This window comes from Phasianus colchicus, chromosome 1, assembly GCF_987193195.1.
Source record: "Phasianus colchicus chromosome 1, bPhaCol1.hap1.1, whole genome shotgun sequence".
Lineage (NCBI taxonomy): Eukaryota > Metazoa > Chordata > Aves > Galliformes > Phasianidae > Phasianus > Phasianus colchicus.
In genome coordinates this window covers 19,465,182-19,486,736 of record NC_143436.1, presented here as the reverse complement: position 1 = coordinate 19,486,736, position 21,555 = coordinate 19,465,182, and the positions used below count along the sequence as shown (strand labels likewise).

General features: G+C 33.7%; 1 protein-coding gene across 11 annotated transcripts in view; it reads left to right on the top strand.

Annotated features, from left to right (window-relative positions):
• The window catches only part of BRD1 (bromodomain containing 1), a 57,571-nt gene that overhangs the window by 15,802 nt on the left and 20,214 nt on the right, over nt 1-21,555 (top strand). For 9 of the 11 annotated variants that reach the window (XM_031614673.2, XM_090136563.1, XM_031614723.2 and 6 more), the window contains 6 exons: nt 1,579-1,735; nt 5,841-5,972; nt 6,906-7,034; nt 7,808-8,120; nt 8,906-9,166; nt 12,316-12,804. In XM_031614673.2, the coding sequence (XP_031470533.2) occupies nt 1,579-1,735; nt 5,841-5,972; nt 6,906-7,034; nt 7,808-8,120; nt 8,906-9,166; nt 12,316-12,804 (1,481 nt within the window). The remainder of the gene's footprint in view (nt 1-1,578; nt 1,736-5,840; nt 5,973-6,905; nt 7,035-7,807; nt 8,121-8,905; nt 9,167-12,315; nt 12,805-21,555) is intronic. The other 2 variants (XM_090136605.1, XM_090136611.1) reach the window with 2 other exon arrangements.

Sequence of the window (21,555 nt, the reverse complement as noted above, 5' to 3'; positions counted from 1 at the left end):
CACATCTGATGGGCATCTTGCCAATGCACTTTGCTTCATATAGAGTTATGATTCTGAGATCTCTCCAAGTATATACTTGGCTGATGTTTTGTCTTGTTTCAGTATGTTTTGCTGTTTCCAAGAGAGTGACATGGCAGTAATTTTTCTGTGTGTGTGTGTGGTGGTTGATTGGCTGTTGTTTGTTTTTTGGTAATTTTTTTTTTTTTAATACATTGTATAATTAACTGTTTCTGTTGTGTATGATGTTTATTATGGTCACAAAAAGGTCTTTTTTTGTGTGTGTGAACATCAAGGTCTTTTTTTGTGTGTGTGATACATTCTCTTAAGTCAGCAAAAGACTTTAACAGGCTTTCTAAGCTTCCTTTAGATTAAGTTAGAATTTGTAAAGAATACTGAAGAAACAAAGGACACAGTGGCGCTGTATTTTGAAGACCTGTGTTGGCACTGCTTGTACCCTATGATGACTGAAATTTCTGTAGCTACATTTAGGATAGCCTTGAGAAGACCTAATGCACCTTACCTTGTACGTAGCGAAAAACAGCTAGGGACAGATGCTCTTTGGTTAACTCAAGGTGGACTCGCATGCATGTTTTTGTTTGAGAAATGCCATGCAAGCTTCCAGAGTATTCTTAAAAATCATTTCATTCTAGGCTTACTCACAACTTTACAGTTTGTTTAGGTATTTGAAAACATTTCTTCTGACATTTAGCTGAGATACTGCTTCATTCTTGATACTTAAAGGGAAAAACTGAAAAAGAATCACATGTGCATGCTTAGAATTTTTATTTAAACATCTCATGGTAGTGTCCTACAAATCAGACACCTCTCTTGAACTTAATTTTGTTTGGTGTTACATTCAACCGGACAATCTTCGATAACTCTATGGTTATGCATTGTATAATTTTACTACAGGAAATATACTGAAGGAAGAATTTACAGATTTATGTTCATTAATATTATCCTTTCTGTAACTGTTTTACATCCAGCTCAGGGGAGATCCTTTTCTGTCTCTGGCTCACTCTTTGTCCCCAAGGGAATGAACAACCCTCCTAATAGTACAGCTAGTTGGTGCCTTGGGACATCTCATGTTAATTTTGCACAGGCATTAGTATCATACAAAGACAAACTTCTACAACCCCCAAGGGTTTTCTGTACTTTTTAAAGATGTATTGTCTCTGAAATAAACTACTGATTCTGTGTGAAGATATTGTCAAGCTTTATTTTTTATTTTCAATAAGAAAATTATTCTAAAATGCAAATTAGAATTTATTCCCTGCCTTAAACTGGGATTGTTCTTGAGAAAATAGATGTCATGAAAAAACTTATGTCCTTTAGGATCAGTTAGCATTAAAGTACCTTAATATATTTGATAGAAATACGGTATCAAGCCGACCTATTTGATTATAGTCTACTGCTACGAGATAATTATACTGAAAGTGATGTAATTGATTGAAATTAGTGTGGTGATTGTTGCTGTTGCTTCATGATTCATTTGTATACGTATGCCTGATATTTAACTTCCATAGACAAACATGTTTTTGCTGGAAAAAATACAATATCAATTTTTCTATATTTTAGATTAAATAAGATTATGAATCAGGTGGCCATTCAGCGGAAGAAGCAGTTTGTTGAACGGGTGCACAGTTACTGGTTGCTTAAAAGGCTGTCTAGGAATGGTGTTCCTCTTTTGAGAAGGCTACAGTCCAGTTTGCAGTCACAACGAAACACACAACAGGTACGTGACGTGGGAATAAAAAAATTTAACAAGAAACATAGCACCAAGTAAAAACCTAGTCTTATTCGGCACTGAGTAAAAGCTTTACCTAATTTTTAATGTCTAGTTACAAATTGAGCTCACAATATTTGTTTAAATCTTTTAAATTGTGATATATGTGTGTGTGCGTGCGTGTATATATATACACGCACGCACACACACACACACACACATTTCTGTAAGATAGGTTTGTGTTTGACTAAATGTTTTACAAAATGATCACTAAAACTATCCTAATTACACTGATCAGATGTTGTTCATTGATTAGATTTATGCGTTTTGGAAATAATTTTTCAGTGTCCTGTGAGTTTGAAAGATTAAAGAAAAGAAACTGTATTTCTAAAAGATTCAAAGCAAATTTCTTCTTCGACATTAAGAAAACCAGGTATTTTATGGAGTAAGGATTAAACATACTAATTTACAGTGTGCAAGTTTGAACCTTATTGTCTGTATTGTTTGATAATAACAGAACTAATAACAAGATATGAAGTACAAGGATCTGTTGGTTCAACTTCTAGATTCAGTTTTGGCACAGTTCAATGGATTTACAGACAAGCATAAGTTCATGCTGAAGCTTTATTCTAATAAAATGCTTCTTTTCTAAAAAAAATAAAATAAAATTTCTTAAAGCTGCGTGCATTTACCGGTCAAAATTTCTGATAGAGATTTCAAGATGTCAAGTGGAAGGTATTTGTGATCCCTTTGTAATTGTTTGTTTACTAGAACAAATTTGATGGGGGAAGAAGCATTCCATGGTTTTGAATTACTTCTTAATGACTATGTGTTAGAGCTCAGTAATGATATGCTTTTGAAGATGATGATATATCAGTGAGCAGCACTAAACCCCAAAGATCTTGGCTTATGCAACACCTCACCTGCCAGAGGAACAAGGAAACCTCTGAAATAATGATTTATCCTGTCACTTCTTTCTCTGCTTAGAATATCATGACAGGTATTGGAGTTTAAAAAACTTGCAGCCCTATTTTTTTTTTTTTTTTTCAGTACTTAAATAATTTTTCACTAAAAATAAGATGTGAAAGTTGAGCTGTTGCTGGTATTGTAAGGTTGTTTGAAGCTGCTGTTTGGAGAATAGAAGTTAAAAGTGGTGCTGATTGAAGTCATATCTTCAGTGAATATTTTAGTAAGAACGCTGGTTGCAGTCACAAAATGGTTTTCACTGGCTTACGAATGATAGCAGAAACGTTAATAAAGCTGCTGATCAAGATGCAGTGCTATCACATTAAATCTTTGGCTCTTGTTAAGTTACAGTCTCTGTAAGGAGTGAGGCTGTCCCCATATATTCACATCCAGCATGAGTGATTTGTTGGTACAGTGACAGTGTTTTTACTGATACACAGCAATTGGTAACATTCCTTTATGGTGGGAGATGATGCTGAAGATGAGATCTCAATTGATACATGATCTGTATGTCTTAGAAATATGTCCCTCTTAGCATTAACAAATGTTGGTTTTAGCTTTTCTAGACAATACAGTGCTTCGCATTCAGTTGATGAAATATCACAGTTTCTGAATTTAACTTCTGTCCTTTCTGGGTTTGTTATGGGAAGATTTGAAGGAAGACTTATTTAATGAGAAAGTCATATAAAGATCTGCTTGTCAGAAAGCTTTTGTGAAGTAAGATTTTCAAAATAAACATTTAGTCAGAATTTTCACTAGACAGTGGAAACTAATACTTCAACAAGTCTTTTGAGCTTTCCTGAATTCATTTTAATTGAGGCATGTGTTTATATATCAAGTAATGAAGTGTAAAGGGGATTGGTGTCAGCTAGTATAACTGTAAACATTACTCTTCATAACAGTGATGCAAAATTGGAGGCTCACTACTGAACCATGAGCCAAACTGATTTTAAAGAAGGGAGGGTGTGTATGCTTAGGAAAAAAAAAAAACAAGCAAGGTGCTGTTGATGTTTTGGGTCACATCATCAGATATAAATGTACCTTAGGGAATAAATGTTACATTTGTCTGTATCAGATGAAACAAATGATTCAATTAAAAAAAAAAATTTAAAATATTTTTAATTGCAACTGCATTAGCTAAGTACTTAAGTTTCAGATGAACGATGTCAGACTTGCTCTAACAGAGCTGCGTTCTTTTCTTGCTGTATTTAGGTTTCCTGTCCCACCTTAAAACTAGTATGTTTTTATTGACTTTCAGTAGGATCAGTTCCCTAATCTGATGAATTATGCAATTACACAGGGCAAAAGAGCAGACTGTTATGTGGCTGCAAGCAAACAGACAGCAAGCTTTCTGCTTTTGGCAGGAACCAGAGCTAAATTTCTCTTCTTAGAAACAGTTAAAACTATGGGGAAAAAGAGAAAGTATAAATATGTCAATTAACAGTTGTTGATTTTTTTTTTCGTTTTTTTTTTTTTTTTTCCCCCACATGCGGGATCTGCACTCACAAATTAAGGGGTATGCAAGAGTGGCATAGTGGCAGTGTAGACATCCTGATTCAGTGAGTCACTTGGAATTTTAAGGAACTAAAAATGTGAATAATAATATTTGTACTGCTATCAAAATTGGAAATGTTATGACCCTCAGCAGTTAAATTATTACTGTCAAGTTCTATCTTCTATAAAGAAAAAAAGATTGTCAGTCATAATAGACATTGGGAGTAGAAATTTCTAGTTACAACTTTTCAATTATGTTTCTTGAAAAGAGGAATGAGCTTTTGTTACTAGATCGCTGTTCTACTATACAGAGCTAGGTGGCAGGTAAAAGATTTTCAGTCTCAATGAAGTCAGAGATTTGGATAAAACTGACTTCATAGTTTCCGTAGCTGCTTGCCTTTCCTTTTCCAAGATTGTATAATGTGCTAAAATACTGGGCAGCACTCACATATCTATTAGCTATTTTTAAACTGCCATTTTTTGCAGGTTTATTTTTAGAACCTTCTGGCTAAAAAAATTGCATAAAGTTCCTTTACAGGACTATAATTTCATTCTGTTAGGGATGTTTTTGCAATGAGTGTCACAGTTTGTAATGTGTGGTTATTGTTCACCTGTTCAGCCAGTTTTCCGTAGTCTTCTGTCTTCTAGTTTTTATAACAGGTGGAATTTATTTATCATTTGTTTGTTTAAAACAAACAAACAAAAACCATCAAAAGAAAGTTACTACATATATATTGGATTATGCTAGTTCTGGGCAAGCATACAAAGCTATCCATTTCTTCCTGGGATTCTTAGTTTGGATATTCACTTAAAATATAATAATCCTCTAAAGCATGCTTATTTTCTGTACTTGGTACTAGTATCAGGACTTGTACTTCTTAACAGCCTTGTTTCTAGTGAATTATAAATCCCTGTTTAACACTGTGATTATTATTCCAGTGTTCTACCTTTTCTTATGAAAAATAGTAAAATCAAACAAGAAAGGCTATTTTCTGTGTATGCAGAACAAACTAACTACTACAGTGCTACAGGTATTTATGGACAGGTTGTCCAGTTCATTAGGGATGTATTGTTACACTGCCTATTTGTAGTACAATTTGAAGTTATTTGAGAAACTGCTTTTCATTTCCTGCATTCAGGAGTCATAATGGTCTTGTTGCTGTTAGAAACGTGCTCTAACATTGCTGGAAGTGGCAGAGGTGGGCTGTTGAGCAGAGGGAGAACTTGTTTTTACAAGGCTTATGTGATATTTCTGGAGAAGCTGGTGAAATTAGAATGGAATAGTTGTGAGGGACCCACAAAGACCATCAAGTGCCTGACTACTTCAGGACTAGTTCTCCTGGTTTGGGTTTTGATGTTACAATACCATATCTGATGTTGCAGCTTCTTATACTGCTGGGTTGTTATTTGCTATATTGCTTTTCTTATGTAAATAATCTTCATTATAAGGCTGCTTTTCAGTTATATAAATTTTGCTTTCAGCTATACAGTTGAAAAATAAAACTATATTATGAACCTTATTACCAAGTCCTCTATTTAAAAAAATAAATAAAATTTATTTGCTGTGACTGCATTTCTGGAATTGTATAAAACTAGCTTATAGAAAGTGATCAGTTGTTTTCATTTCCTGAAGATCTTTTGATTCTTTTCTTAGAGAGAAGATGATGAAGAAATGCAAGCCTTAAAAGAAAAATTGAAGTACTGGCAAAGGCTGCGTCATGATCTTGAAAGGGCACGCTTATTGATTGAACTAATACGTAAGCGTGAAAAATTAAAAAGAGAACAGGTAAATGGAACCATTTTAATTTGGTGAAACCTTTCTGAAGAAAAGATGACTAAGTATTCTCACGCAGTTTTTACAATACAGAGATTATGCTGTTTGTGTGTGTGCTCACACACAAGCTGTTTAAAATATATACAATTACTTAACAAGCCATTCAGCTGTATTTTCAAAGTTGTTTGATTTCTGAAGATCTGTAGCAAAATTAATCATCGTATTTTCCCAATAAAAAGCCTTTACTGAGCAGCACTTTTTCATTTTTCTGACAAATGAGTGAACACTGCATCTAATTCATAGGACATTAGAGTTAACATAGCTGGGATTAAGATGTGAGAAAGTGATTCTGCAGGAAGATAACATTTTTATATGGAAACTGTGAAAGCAACAAGTTTGCCTTTAGAGTCTTTAATTGTTCTTTTTTTGAAACTCGCTTTGTGTGTTTATATTATTATATATTCACACCATTGATGTGTGATAATAATTTTGTTTTTCCATATCAAAAGTATTTCAGTACTGACAACTGAAGGTTAATTTCAAACGTTACTTTTTAATTCCTTTTTTTTTTTTTGCTTGCCAAATATGAACCTATTCTTGTTTAATTGTGTCTCAAATAAAGAATTGACGTTAAAAATGCTGCAAAACTCATTGTAGATAAAATAAAATCTTGAGCTGGGAAGCTGAAGTTTAAACAGTCTGCAGCAGAGGAGTAAGAATAATTTCTCGTTAGCTGAAAACATATGTCCTACCAATTCAAAGTGATGATGCTGAAAGTAATATTAAGATATAGAAATATTAGTTTTGAAAACTAATTTTATATTTCAGCTGAAGCACTGTTTTTGTATACTGTTTCATATCTTATATTTTACTGCTGCAAGACAACTTATGTTAGAACAGTATTTTAATAAGTATGCAATTATTTATTTTTCATTACTTTTTTAGGTCAAAATTGAGCAGGTTGCTATGGAACTTCAGCTTACCCCATTCACTGTCCTCCTTCGATCAGTCCTGGATCAGCTGCAGGAAAAGGATTCTGCTCGTATATTTGCTCAGCCAGTGAACCTTAAAGAGGTGTGTTTTAAACTTAATTTTTTTTTTAGTGTTTTCTTACGTTTAGCTATGACATGGTGGCACCATAGTGGAAGAAGCAAATTGTTGCGTAGTGTAATTGGTAGCACTGTTACCTTCTAACCTCCATTCTGATGCCTTTTGTTTTATAACTTCCTATTGTGAAAATATGTTCATATACCAGAGTAATTTCTGGTGAATACTTGTGCAGAATGAAGTGGCAGTATTCTATATTAGTAATACTTATTTCCCACTGTATGATTATTTGATGAAGCAAATTTGAACAGTGTCTTAAAAATTGAAATGTGGATGCTGTATTCTTACTTGGAGGTAAAATTCCTTTTCATTTACCTTGAAAATAGATAGATATATGTAGAATATGTTATATATAGTCTCTCTCTCTCTCTATATATATATGTTTGCATGTATATTTGCATATGCACATGACATTTATACATATATGTTATACATTTATACGTGTATAAATGCATTTATATACCTACATATACGCATATGCATACATGAATTTAAAAATGAGTAGTTTCAGCGTCTGTTAGTAGAACTGTGATTTGTTATTTGGGGTACAAAGTCATGTAATATGCAGTGTTGGTATGTAAATGTTTACAATCTCAAGATACACTGTTCTCAGCTATATTTTGTGTTTATTGATTTGAGCTGTTATTTTCTTAAAACATGCGGATCAGTTAATAGCTAATATTACTTTATCAAGAAAATTTTATTGTATTTTACCCACTGTTTTAAATATTTATTCAAAGGTTCCAGACTATTTGGATCATATTAAACATCCTATGGATTTCTCTACCATGCGAAAACGGTTAGATGCTCAAGGCTATAAAAACCTCAGTGAATTTGAAGAAGACTTCAATCTTATCATAGATAACTGTATGAAGTACAATGCAAAAGACACAATATTCTATAGAGCTGCAGTACGGTTAAGAGATCAAGGAGGTGTAGTTCTCAGGCAAGCTAGGAGAGATGCTGAAGGAATTGGTTATGATAATGAAACTGGAATGCACTTACCTGAACGGCCCAAACTTGAGTCACCACAGCCTTTCTCTTGGGAAGATGGTAAGAAGTTTTTTGGATTATTTTTAAAACCTGCATTTTTGGCTCCTCACATTCCATGCACATGTTTGTAATTGTAGCTCTTCAGGTTATGCACCATAATTCTTTTTCTCTGCTGCAAACAGTTCTTGAAAGATTAAGTTGATTCTCTTCAACTTGATCTGTCATTGGAAAGCATTGTCTTCCAGATTCTTATTTTGACAGTGTTAAAGCCTAAACATGAAAAAGGTTTTTGAGTGCCTTATTTTACATGTTATATATGGTCATAGGACATGGAAGATGACTACCATCATGCATAAATTTCAGTGCATTCTTAAATAACCTATTCAGTTCTGATGGTCAAGGACACTTGTAATGCTGGGAATTAAAATGACATCTTATAGACATATGTGCTGGTTTTCTGAGTTTTTGAAAATGAAGGAGAATAGTTGACATTCTTTTTACATTAGTATAATCTTGGTCTGTTCCTTGACAAGGAGGAAATCACATAATAGGGTAGAAAAGGTTAATTGTCTTCTTTCTGACCTTGCTCTATTACTTGTATTTCTTGAGAAAAATACCACTCAAGAAGAACTGTAGCAGTATTATTGTACAGCAGGAACTTATGCCAGCGTAGGTTCTTCACTGAAGATAGTGAAGCTAACTAATACTGTAATTTAAGTAGCTTTTGATAGCATTTTTTAATGCTAGCATGTGATATTTTTTGTTGTTTACTTACTCATTTTTCCTGTTGGAATTTTATGTGGAAACATTAAACACATTTTGAATTATACGTGTTTTGACTTAAGTTGATAGGTTACTGAATCCTGCAAACCGAGTGCATATGTCCTTGGAAGAACAGCTGAGGGAGTTGCTAGAAAAACTTGATCTTACCTGTGCAATGAAATCCAGTGGGTCAAGGAGCAAAAGAGCAAAGCTGCTAAAGAAGGAAATCAGCAGTATTCGCAACAAGTTAAGTCAGCAACACAACCAAGCTCCTCAAATAGAATCAGGTATTGGAAGTTTTGAAGAAGAAAATGCAGCACTAGAACAAGACGGAGAAGAAGAAGGTAAGATTTTTAAACCGTGTTTTAATTAGTACTAGCAGTTCTTCAGTAAGGTGCTCTAATCATGCGAATTAAACAGAATACTTGAATATTTTATTTTTAAATGGACAGATAACTACTTATGTACAATAAATCTTTAAGAATATGAGAATGATCCCTTTAATGAAAACCTCCTTTCACAATAGCAGGGCTTTTTAAAAATCTGGACATTAAAGAAGGTAAAATACAAACAATCTGATCGAAAAAGGAATTGGGAATGTCTGAGTGGAGAGCATCTTCATACTTTACAAATCCACTTGCATGCCAAAATATATATTGGGGATCATGTGAGCCTAAATCAATAGTGCTGAGAATGCCGGCTGTTGTACTGCATTTTCTAGCTTTTCTATCCTCTCCTCTGCTGGGAGGGCGGAGTTTGGAGAGTAGATTTGTTTGTATGTTTGTTTGTTTCCTGTTTAATAACAGTAGCTACCTATTGATAGGAGTCATCAAACTTCATGTTGTTGAATTAAGGCACCTAAATCTAACCAGCCCTTTCCCTTGTGCCTTTCTTCCTCCTCAAAACAATGGTTTCAGAACTATATCAGCTCTTTGCTAGGCTCCACTGAGAACAACTTGCTAAAACACCTAACTATGTGTTACAGTTGACTGTTGTATTTGATTCTTCTATTTTAACCTAACTTACAGAGTTAAAAGGATGCAATCAAATCCAGTTTGCAAAATAAATTAAAGTTTTGAGTTTTTGTTTCTTTGTCAGCTCTTCTCTGAAAAGCTAACCTATTTTTACTTAGGAGCATTATAGATGTATTTCATTTTGAATAACAGTACTGAGTGGGGGGAGGAAAGAGCAAAAGGGAAAGTGCAAGTGTTTTTAGTAGAAAAAAAACCCAAAAAACCAGTCTGGTGCAGATTAATGCTGTCAGCATATTTGAGAGGTGAAGCGAATAAAAAGACTGTCCTTAACTGCCATTCAAACAGTAACATAGTGTTTGTTTCTTACTGTGGTTAAGAATGATTTTCAGATATATAATTCGCTTGAGATTTGAGGGACAGCAGTTAAAAAAAATAATTGTAGCTGAATCGACATATGACTTATCCTGTTCTGAAGCTGTTAAAAATTCTTAAGATGTTCTGTGGTATTTTATTTATTTTAACCTCTCTGAAGCGATGTTGCCTCTGAATACAGTGATTTAGGAATTTAATGTACTTTGTCATATAAGTACGCTAACTTGTAGCTTAACCTTTTCATTACACAACTCTTAACTTCTGCAGCTATGTGCAAATACTAGTCCTAAAAATGAGCAGTAACTGTTCCTGTATTTTATAATAGATTAAAATATATACATATATATATATATTTATAAAGGCATGATCCAGAATTGATTGACATTGCTTTTACAGTTACGGTGAAGAGTAGTTAGCTATCAGTTCAAGCTGCAGTTTTGAAGTGGAAGTTATTTAGAGGAAAGAGAACAAATTTCTAAAAAAAGAGAAGGGGACCCTTAGAATCCTCTGCCCAGGATCTTTATGGGAGCTGACTTTAGAAGTGCTGTGAATTAGCTGTTATTTTACAATTCTGTTTCCAGTTTCTGCTTATGTGAAAAACCTGGTAGCAGAATAATCCAGTGAAATTTATTTTTTCACGTCTGAATAGTCTTTTTCTCTTCAGTGCGTAAATCTTTCTGAGATTCTTCTCTTAAATATAATTGTGAGAAAATTAGAATTTGTTCAAAAATGACAGTGACATTGGATATTCTAAACCGTGGGCTTTTTTAAATTGGCACTTCATTAAATAACGTAATTCAACACTAAATTTTATTCTGAACATTTTTTTACCAGTTGTAATACTTCTATGCTTTCAAAGGATGTGAGCGTAGTCACACTATTTATTAAGCATTATATTTTTAATATGAACTTGCTATTGTACAGATGTATCTTAAGTGATGTGGCATTTCTACCCCTAGAAGTCATTAATTTCAAAGTAAGCATTGCTAAACCAAAGCAGAAAAAAGTAATATTTAATCCTCTACATATAGAGGATTTAAACCCTTGTTGTTACATCTTGCTATGCCACCTTTCATCAGGTGACACAAAATGAATTAAATTTCATTTGATAGTGTAAACATTACATCGGTGTCATACAGAATAAGCATCATCTTTTGTCTTATTTCAATTCTTAAGAGATTATTGTGGGAACTGTGAAGATTTTAAGGTCTCTGCTTCAGCAGGTTGGGTAGTCCTCTTGCTTTTATTTCGGAATGCTACAGCAGTTTATTTTCTTTCCCATCATTTGAGACGAGAAATTGAAACTGGTTCACATTTATGTCTCTCCATTGTCTTCTCTCAGTGTGAAATTATTTAAATAAACTGGGAAAGGATAATGAGAAAAAAGGGGGAGGGGTGAAAGAAAATTAGTAGAGGATGTCTTTTCTGTTTTCTATCAGGTTTACAGTGTCACGTCAGTATTTGCCAGCTAGTGCCTAGTAAAGCTGCAAGACTTTGAGAGTGGGGTATTTTCTTAGTTTGGGGGCTTTTTTTTTTTTTTTTTTTTTTTAGGGTTTTGGTTTTTTGTTTGTTTTTGTTTGTTTTTGTAAATAAAACTATTAGTCAAAACTGTAAAGCAGCTTTGCAGAAATTGCCTTTCATAAATTTTGTATTGCACTTGAATTCACTCTGGTAGATCAGGTTACAGATACAATTTTTAAACGATTAGCTGATTAAAATTTGTCATAGGCAGGTAAGGTGTATATATAAAAAAAACTGTATAATGTATTTTATCAAATATTTTACTTGAATGGCAGTGTAAGTGCATTTTAACATAATCATCCACCACCCCAACTTGCTATTAAAAAAAAAAAAAATTTTTCTTAGTTAATGAAACTAACATAACTGCATGAGAAGTAAGAAGTATCAGCGTAAATTGTTAACACCAACTATAAATACCTACTTTTCTATCCGTGTTACATACCCAGTATAAAAGTAGGAACTACTAACTAGGACAGATTGTTGTTAGTCAAGAATTGTTTTTAAAATGTTATGCTTTGTTTCCAAACAACAATTTATTTGGTGGGCTGCACATTTATAGTGAGTTTTATAATAGACTTTATAACTACAAGTTTTCAAAAATCACACTCTATTTATAATTTTTTCAGGAGATAAATCTCCCCCTAAACTTGAACCATCAGATGCATTACCTCTTCCTTCAAACTTGGAGACTAATTCAGAACCACCAACCCTCAAACCAGTAGAACTCAATCCAGAGCAGAGTAAGCTTTACAAAAGAGTAAAATTTGGTAATGAATTATATAGCACTTGCATTCAGAAAGAAATAAATGGACACACTCCAGAACACTTACTTGACAGTAATCTCAATGAGTCGACTGTTTCTGCTGTAGCTGAGTCATCAACTGATGTAAACAGACGTACATCCATTCTCTTCTGCAAATCGAAAAGTATAAGCCCCCAAAAGTCTGCAAAGAACACTGAAACCCAGCCAACTTCTCCACAGCTAGGGACCAAAACCTTTTTGTCTGTAGTCCTTCCAAGGTTGGAGACACTTCTGCACCCAAGGAAAAGATCAAGGAGTGCATGTGGAGATTCTGAGGTTGATGATGAGTCCCCTGTAAAGCGCTTGGATACAGGTAAATGTTACAAAACTTATTTGAATGGATGCATCTCAAAAGTTAACATACCTGTAATTGTTAATCTTCACATTCTAGCACGAGTATTTCCCTCACAGTTGAGTAATCAGAAGTAGCTATAGTTCAGAAAATTACTGAATCATTTTTATGTTACCATTTGGACTTAGTGAACCAAGTTTTCCTTTCTCACACTTTTCATTTTGGCAGTGGAATCTTTTAAGCTTACATGTCTGTGTGGGTGATGTTTTCATTTTTATTTACTTTTATTCCGATTTTCCTTTTGTTGCATCCAATGGGAAATATGAATCAGCTGTTGTTTTTGTTTGTTTTTGTTTGTTTTTGTTTTTATATTTTAAATTCCCTCTTTAAAGGAAATTTCATGTGATGTCAAAACTAGGATTTTTACAAGGAACATGGAAGATGTGTGTTCCATATATGACTTCATTTTGCTACAATGTTACTCTGAGCACATTTTCACAGTGGGAAACTGATGATAGTGTATGAGATGCTTTGTACAATCATGTATTTTATGGAAGTGTTAAAATCCCAAATGATAATGATTTTTCCTGTTCTTCTCTTCTGAAGTCTGTGTGCCTCAAATAGATAAAGAATAAATGCAACACTGTACTCCTAACAAGACTTATCTGAACAACAACCTTTGTATAACAAAGCTATTTTGGTTGTGCAGTGCAATTAATTGTGACTTAGAAAACGTATAGTCTGTATGTTGTAGGTACTTGAATAAAGCCTTATTTGAGGAGGAACAGCAACATAAGGAAATTACTTAAGCATATTTCCTTAATGCTATACATGGCACTTCCTATGGCTTTTCTACTACGTTCTGAAATAAGCATTCTGTTCTATTGTTAGATTGAAAAGCCATATGTAGATATGAGAAGAGCATGCAATTTTTCTGACTTTGAATGAAAGACATAGGAATGTAGTAAGAACTTCTGTTGTGAAGATGCAAGTTTTTATTGTTAATGATCGAACAAGAAAGGAAAATATTCAAATGCTAGAAAAATAGAATGTGAAAATAATAAGATGTGATACAATGGTGTTTTCAGCTTACATTTTTATTTCCCCTCATTGGAAAATCTTTGCTTGCTTTCCTTTCTTTGAAAGCTTGGAAAGAGCCCATAGATCTGATCTGAACTTCAGTTCTAAAGAAGGAATTGCGTGTAGGCAGGGCAATAAAAGAAGTGTATAAAACATTGTTAATAATGCAGAAAGCTTTGATTTCCAAATATTCAAATTTACCAATCTTTATCTGAGACACTAACATTATATATCTTTGTACAGATTGTATTTTATCACATGCACAGTAAATCATTTTATATTAGATCATGCAAGGAGTTAGTCCTAAGCTTCAATTTATTTTAAGCATTTTTAAATGTTTTTTTAAGGAAGACTGACTTCATTCTTTAAATAAGTAAATCAAGCTGCTTGACTATCTATCATGTTCCTTTTCTGTCTGTGGAGTGCATGTATGTAGGACAAATATGCTTTTAATTATGCTTAAAAAAAAAGATCCAAATTGAGTAGATTTTTTTTTTTTTAATGTCCTTCTAATTTTAGTATGCTTTCCATTTCAGAATTTCCAGACTATTTTTTCGTTTGGTTGTCTGTTTTTCAGTTTTCTTGATTTATTATTTTTTTTTAATATAATATATAGATCAGTGATAGGAATAAAATCCAAAAAGGTGGGTTTTTTTGATTTTACTATTTTAAAAAAAGATCTGTAGAATCTTTCTGGAAGTAATGCAAACATGCATGGAAGTTATTTTCACCTGAAAGTATTTTAGTTTTCTTTAAAAGTACATGTTTTCTTTGAAGTATACATTGTTCCTTGAAATGTGCCTACATGTTAAATCTTGTTCACGTGCTTCTTTTATTCATTTGGAATCAGAAATTTTGCTTTTACATCATAGATTTTCCTCCTTATATGATTTTCAAACATGCCTTCATGGTAATTTGAGCAATTTGCAATTGACAGTTATTTTGAGCTACAGTTCAGCAAGAAATCAGCACAGATCTTATCTGCTTTTTAAGATATATTAGTTAATTATTTTACTTTTGCATATGCAAGCTGTTGTAGATTCATGCAGATGTCTGTGTTCTGGTAAGATTCAAAAGAAATAAGATGATGTGTACAGTAATACAATCTCTTATTATTTATTTTTCACTGAATTCTAATTTAATCCTACTGTAAAGAATATTTTTCTTGGAAAGAATTCAGCAGACATGACTCTTTTCCTTTCAAAGACATAACATAACAGATAAGGCTTACTTCAGGCTCCTTATGCACATTCTTGGAGTTGGTACTTCATGAGCAATCACTGTAACTTCAGTTATTATTGCACTGCGCAGTTTACTGATATGAATGTTAAATATCCATAAGAATTGAATATACAAGGCTTTGAAACACTGATCTCTAGAAAGAATAACTGACCAAGAGCTGTACCCAGGCCGCTGGGTACGTATTAGATTTCTTTCCTCTTTCCTTCCTTTCTGATATGGTGGATTGTTTTGCTCTCTTTCCTACTTCCTGCACATTATTTAGGGATGCCTTGTTTTGTCACTCTCCTTTTATTCAGGAGCCCTCCTTTTATGTCACTCGTAAGTTTTCTTGCATGAGGTTCAGAACAAGACTCCAAAGCTTGCCTAGTTAGGTGAAACCATGCCTACTTTGTCTGATACTGCCATATTCTCATAAACTGGTATTTACTGTTCTCTCTGGAAGTATAGTTGAAGTTGGTTTACTTTTTCTTTCTTAAAGAATGAAAAATATGGATCTGTTTCTACTCTAGCTCTTTTTTCTAGCATTTGTCAGAAATAACTGGTTATTGCCCAGCATTACCTAACCCTTGAAAGAGCAAAAGCAGTCTTTAATATTCTGGCCTTCTTTTTTATGTGAATCATTTTTTAAAAAAACATTAAACAGTAGTTTTCTTCTAGGGCATTATCCCACAGATATGTAATGCATCTTTCTTCAGCTGCTATGTGGAAATTGAAAATTACAAAACAAGGAAATGTGTTTTAAAATGTTTGATACATGCTTGAGGCATCTTCTTATTTGTATAGTATCTAACAGTGTCAAAAAGAAGAGAAGTTTTACTTAGGAAATTTTGGTCGCACTGGAGATCACTGTAATTCTTGAAGTTCAGACACGTCAAATCTTAACTGCAAGTTAAATGACCTTTATGAAGTACTCATATCACACATGCCTTATATTTTGTTGTAAAGCTGAATCCTTTTCATCAGGTTGGGTTAGCATCCGAAAATTGATTGGAAAATTGAGCTCATCAATGAATAGCTTTATTAACCATTTGAAAGTTTGCTTTTATCAGTTATCAATTAATGAATGTAATTCTGATGAACTGAAAAAAGTAACTGTTTCAAGATACCTTCTAACTATAAAACGGTAAATCGAGTTCAGATTAAATTCTCAAGTTGGTCTTGGTTTTATCGGTCAGCTTTCATAAATGTATGGTAGCAATTTATACTTACTGTATTCACTCTTTTTTTTTTTTTTTTTTTAAGCAGAAACATAGTATGCAGAATTTACTGTTGTAAAGCCATCACTTGAACTTGTCATTATTTGCAACCTTAAATCTATGATTATTATAGTGCAATACAGTGGTTTTCTGGTGTTTCTTAACTAGATAACAGTAATACAGTATTTTAGTGTAAGTTCAGTTACTCAGTATTCTTCACACTTGCCACTACGCAGATTTTCTCAGGACTTTGAAACAAACACAAGCATGAATTCAAGTATGAATGCAGCAAAAAGCACAGATTTGTTGTTGAACAGGGAAACTGTCATTTTGCAATATATTCTTTGCATGTAGTTGTCGGTATACAGCAAACATGATTATGCCTATTAAATCTATTAGCAACTATTGATCTTCATTTCTGCCTGGTCATTAAAAAATGCTCTTTGGCAGATAAGAATTGTCTTGAAGTAATCTGTATTTGAATTCCACTTGTACTTGATACATTTTTTTTTTTTTATTGTAGTGATGAGCATTTTTACTCAATTTTTTTTTGACGTAATAAGGACGAGTTATGTTTGGAGTAAATCAGAACACAGGTTATTTCTTGGATTCTTCAAGATATTTCTGTTATATCTTTGAGTCTGGAACACAAGTCAACTGGGTTATGAGTCAGACTTCTTTTGTGTAGAATTCAATCACCATTCTGTAAATGGGATAAAATAATAAAACTAATGCGTATCTAAGAACTTAACTGAAACTCTAAACAACATTCTAAGCTAGAGATGGCTTTGTGGAAAAAAAAAAAATAGATCAGATAACAGCTATTGAAGTCTGGTTAGCATACACACTGTCATTCTTGTCTTGAAGAGTAAAAGTCAGTAACTTGTCTAGATGTCAGTAGTTTTAATCCTCTTATGCATTGAATTATGCCTACTTTTTTTTCTTTAAATGCATACAGATTGCTTCCTGTAAAATCTGAAACTTAGACATTTAAGCATTTAGTATGTCCAAAATCTTCAACTGCCTGCTGAAAGTATAAGACTTTTTAAGGTGTATGTTCGAAGAAAGCATTGAGGACTGTGTAAGCTTGGAAGAAATTGTCCCCTTTCCTATTAAGTTTGTCAGTGTACAAGCCACAGGAGCTCAACTGCTTAGTTGTCAGGGTAGAACTATGCACAGCAGCGTGTAAGTACCAAGCAGTCTGAGAAAGCTAAGTTGGACTAAAATACTACCAAAATTGTTGGGGAAAATGTCTGTTTCTTGGAGGGGGCTTGGGAGAGGGTGAAGAGTGTTTATGTCTTAATGTGGATTACGTCCATAGACAAAAAAAAAAAAAAAAAAAAAGGTTTAGACAAGAATTCTGACAGTCCTACTGAATCGTTTGCTAGTTTCATTTCTTGAAAAATTTTAAGAAATAGGATAGTATTTTTAATACACATACAACGAAGTAAGTTTGTATGTCAGGAGAGAAGGAATGCAGATTACTTAAAACCTGTTAAGAATTGCATGAACATTAAAAAGAATAAATTCTCCTTTTAACTGATTGCATTTTAAGATCCCTGTTAAATTCCTCACAATGAAAAACTGTTTGCTTATGTGTTGGTATAAATTATTAGAAGTGGAAGTTTAGAGCATTGTAGTCAAGAACAGTGAGACTTGATGAACAACTGGATAAATGTTCTGTATTGGTGGACTGAGTTAAAGTGTGCAGTTAAGAAGATTTTCTTGGGTCTTAGACTCATCATTCTCTTTGAAAGCACTATCTTTTGGGTTATTTTAAAGATACCAATTATTAGTGCCCAACTTACAATTGTTTTCTAAGATTACTATTATTACAAAAAATTCAGTTATACTAAAAAAAAAAAAAAAAAACAACTTCTAAATGCCCTTCTGTTTTTTCTTGATGCTGTTGAAATTATGGGAGAGTTTTTCTGTGTTTTGCTTTTTTTGGACTGCCTAGCTCATTTCTTCTCCCAGACTTTGCCTTTTTAAAGATAAAATGTCATAGCCCCCTGTGTGCTTCATCTGTGGCATATAACGCTAATTCATTTTTTTTTTCTGTGTGGTGCAGACAATGGGATAAGAACTGCGAGGTCTGTTGAATATATTTAAAAAATAGTAAAATAAAAAAAAAAAGTGGAGATCCATTTTATGCTTGTAAATTAAGCTTAACACTTGCCTTGTTGGTGGTACTCTGTGTAAATGACTTTCCTCAAAATTCAGACTTTGATATTATGAAGTTCTTTGTACTGGGAATGTGCAGTACTGGAGTTCATCAAATTAGCATCTCAGAGATGAGCCTTATCTTTGACCCTTATTGGATGTACTTGCCTGCAGGTCTGGATTAAGAGATGAAATGAACGATCATAAGAATGAATACAGTGCCTCCATCACTAACTTCAGACAGTGAACATGTAAGGGAAAAATACATGTGCCTTAAGGCTTGTTCTAGTATGACTGGAGAGAATATGGCATAAAATGTTTGACTGCAATATGAAAATCTCTCTCTTGCTCCCAGTCCCTCCCTTCCCCCCCACACACCTGTATTGTTTTTTTGCTTCCTTCACATCCTTTGGGGATGACAAAATTGTATGGTTACGTGCATAAAGAGATGCTCTCCACAAAGAGAGATTATGGAATTTGGTATTATGTACTCTGTCACTTTATCATATATGCCCTTGAATCTGTCCCTACTGAGATGTACTGAGATGTAATTTTTATGCTTAGTTTGGTCTTTAACTCGGTTATGTGTTACTGCTCTTTTTTTTTTTTTTTTTCCCAGCACAATGGTTTATATGCACCTGAAGTAGAAAACAAAAAAAATAAATACTGAACTCATAAGTTATGAATCCTCCATCTGTGGTACATTTCTAGCCTTTTCTGTTCTGATTGAACAAATTTCAGTGTTCAGGAGCATCTTAGTGTTTTATCAGCCTCCAGTCACTCCCTTTATTACACAGTCTTTCTGAGCCCATATGTTTTTCTAAACTAACAGTCCTCTACAATGACTTGGATGGCACCCTGCCACTGTGGAGTGCTGACTTAGATACTCTACAAAATAGAGGTACAAAGGGATTATTTGGACTGATTATTTTCTGCTGTGGCAGTACTGTAAGCAGAAATAAGAATTGGAAGTAAAAGGAAACTCATGTTTGAAGGCTCATTTCTGTGAAGAAAAATTTGTTTAGAAAACTGTTAGTGGCAGTTACATGATATCCTCTCAGAGAAGAACCTCTTCTCTGAGTTGTTAGGTGAATTCATCAAAACTTCCTAAAAAGAGTTTGACTTCAGCCTTTCAAGTCAGACCTCAGGCAAGATTTTTTTTTTTCTCTTGGAAATGCCAACTGGGAAGTAGGGATGATTTGAGCCAAGTAGGAATAAAATAGAAAAAAATTGAAGAAATGATACAGTATTTGAAATGTTAATTTATGTTTGTGTATACTTTTAAAATGGAAAAGTGTGTAAACATTTCTACAGATACAGTGATTGGCAAATGGCACTGATGCTCCATGCTATGGGAAATTAAGATGTTAGTCTTAAAGCTAAATTGGCTTTTTTTTTTTCTCTAATGCTCACAGTCCTCTCTGAAATCATTATGTTCGTGAAATTACAATCTTATCTTCTAAGTAGCAGCAGTATCTCCAGCTGATTTAGCAAAAGACAGTTAATACTGTAAATCTGGGGAAAATATGCAGAAGATATTCTTGGCTGATTAGCTCCCTGTCTTCCCTAGATGTATCAATTCTTCAGTTTATTCTTTGAAGTTTTTCTTGTGGCTAGATCACAGTAGGAACTGTTGCTATAAATTACTTAATCTTTCAGGGAAAAAAAGTAAAAGTAGTGATTTCTGTGAAAAGACATCTTATACTGTAAATAATTGGTTGTTGGTTTTTTTTTGTTTGCTTTATTTTTTGGTAGTTGCTGAAGACCATAGAACATCTACAGTATTAATCAGTGTTAGGTTGACCTACATGTCAGGCAGCATAAGGAGCATTAGAGATGGTAAAATTCACAGATTTGTTGATCAAGGCACGCTGCATATGTGCTTCAAGTATGAATCCTAATTTGAAGATTCACTGAACTCTGATTGTTGACAAAAAACAAGCCTAGTGAACTTCTTTGAAACTAAAGTTGACTGCTGGGAAAATAACATCCTGCCAGTGGAATGCAGTCAGTTGTGGTGGGTTGACAGTCGCCTGTGCTGCTGCTCTCTCACTCTGCCTCCTTAAAAGAATAGAGAGAAAATATAATGAGAAAAAAACTCATTAAGTGCACTTAAATGGAAAAGGAAAAAAAAAAAAACATACAACATCGGCCATACACAGAAGAAAAAGAAAAAATAAGGTACTCTCTACTTCATATCAGTAGGCAATGTCTACCCACTTCTTGGGAAGCAGGGCCTTGGTACATCAAGTGATCGCTTCAGAAGACAAATGCCTTTGTTCCTGCCACTTTTTCATTTTTCCTAGGTTTTATTGTTAAGCATGACATCATAGGGTTTTTGGTCACTTGGAGTCACCTTGTTCGCTCTCCACATCTTGCCTACTCTTGTCTGCTTGCCCTGAGAGCCAGCTTTGTTGCCTTGCCAGCAATGCTCAGCGCTAGCCAAAACATTTTAGCATTTTCACCACTCTTCTAGCTACAGCTGCAGAACACAGCAGTGTATGGACTGCTGCTGGGGAAGTTAATTGCATGCTGGTCAGACTCAGTACATCAGTGTACTGTACATAAAATCTAAATTCCAGTCATTATCGTGTATGTATGTGTAGTCCTCTAAGTTTTAGAATACAGGTAGGTTTCTAATGTCAACAAAACTGTTGGTGGTGACCAATGTTCTTTTTGCAGAAAGTCAGCTACACTTTCTTCTCATTATCTCTTTGTTACTTTGTTAAACAACAACTGCAGGAACATCATGGTAATTTGGGGACTTGATTCTTAGTTGATTTTTCATTGATTTTTCTGATAGTGTTTCTAATGCTTCACAAATTAAAATGGAATTAAGGGGCACATATGGTCGAGGAGCCCTTAGTCTTGGAGGTAAAAATGTTTCGGGAAATTTTTAACTGATAACTCCCTTCCATGTTTCCTATGCAGTAATCAGACATAGTTTCTTAAGTGTGCATAGGGCAAACTGCACGTTCTATTCACACTTCTGGAATGAAACAGAAATTAAGAATTCACTTTTTAAACACCTGTAAGAAGCAAATAAGTTGTAAATGGCATGCCTTTTTTTAATAAGCCACAATTGTTGGAA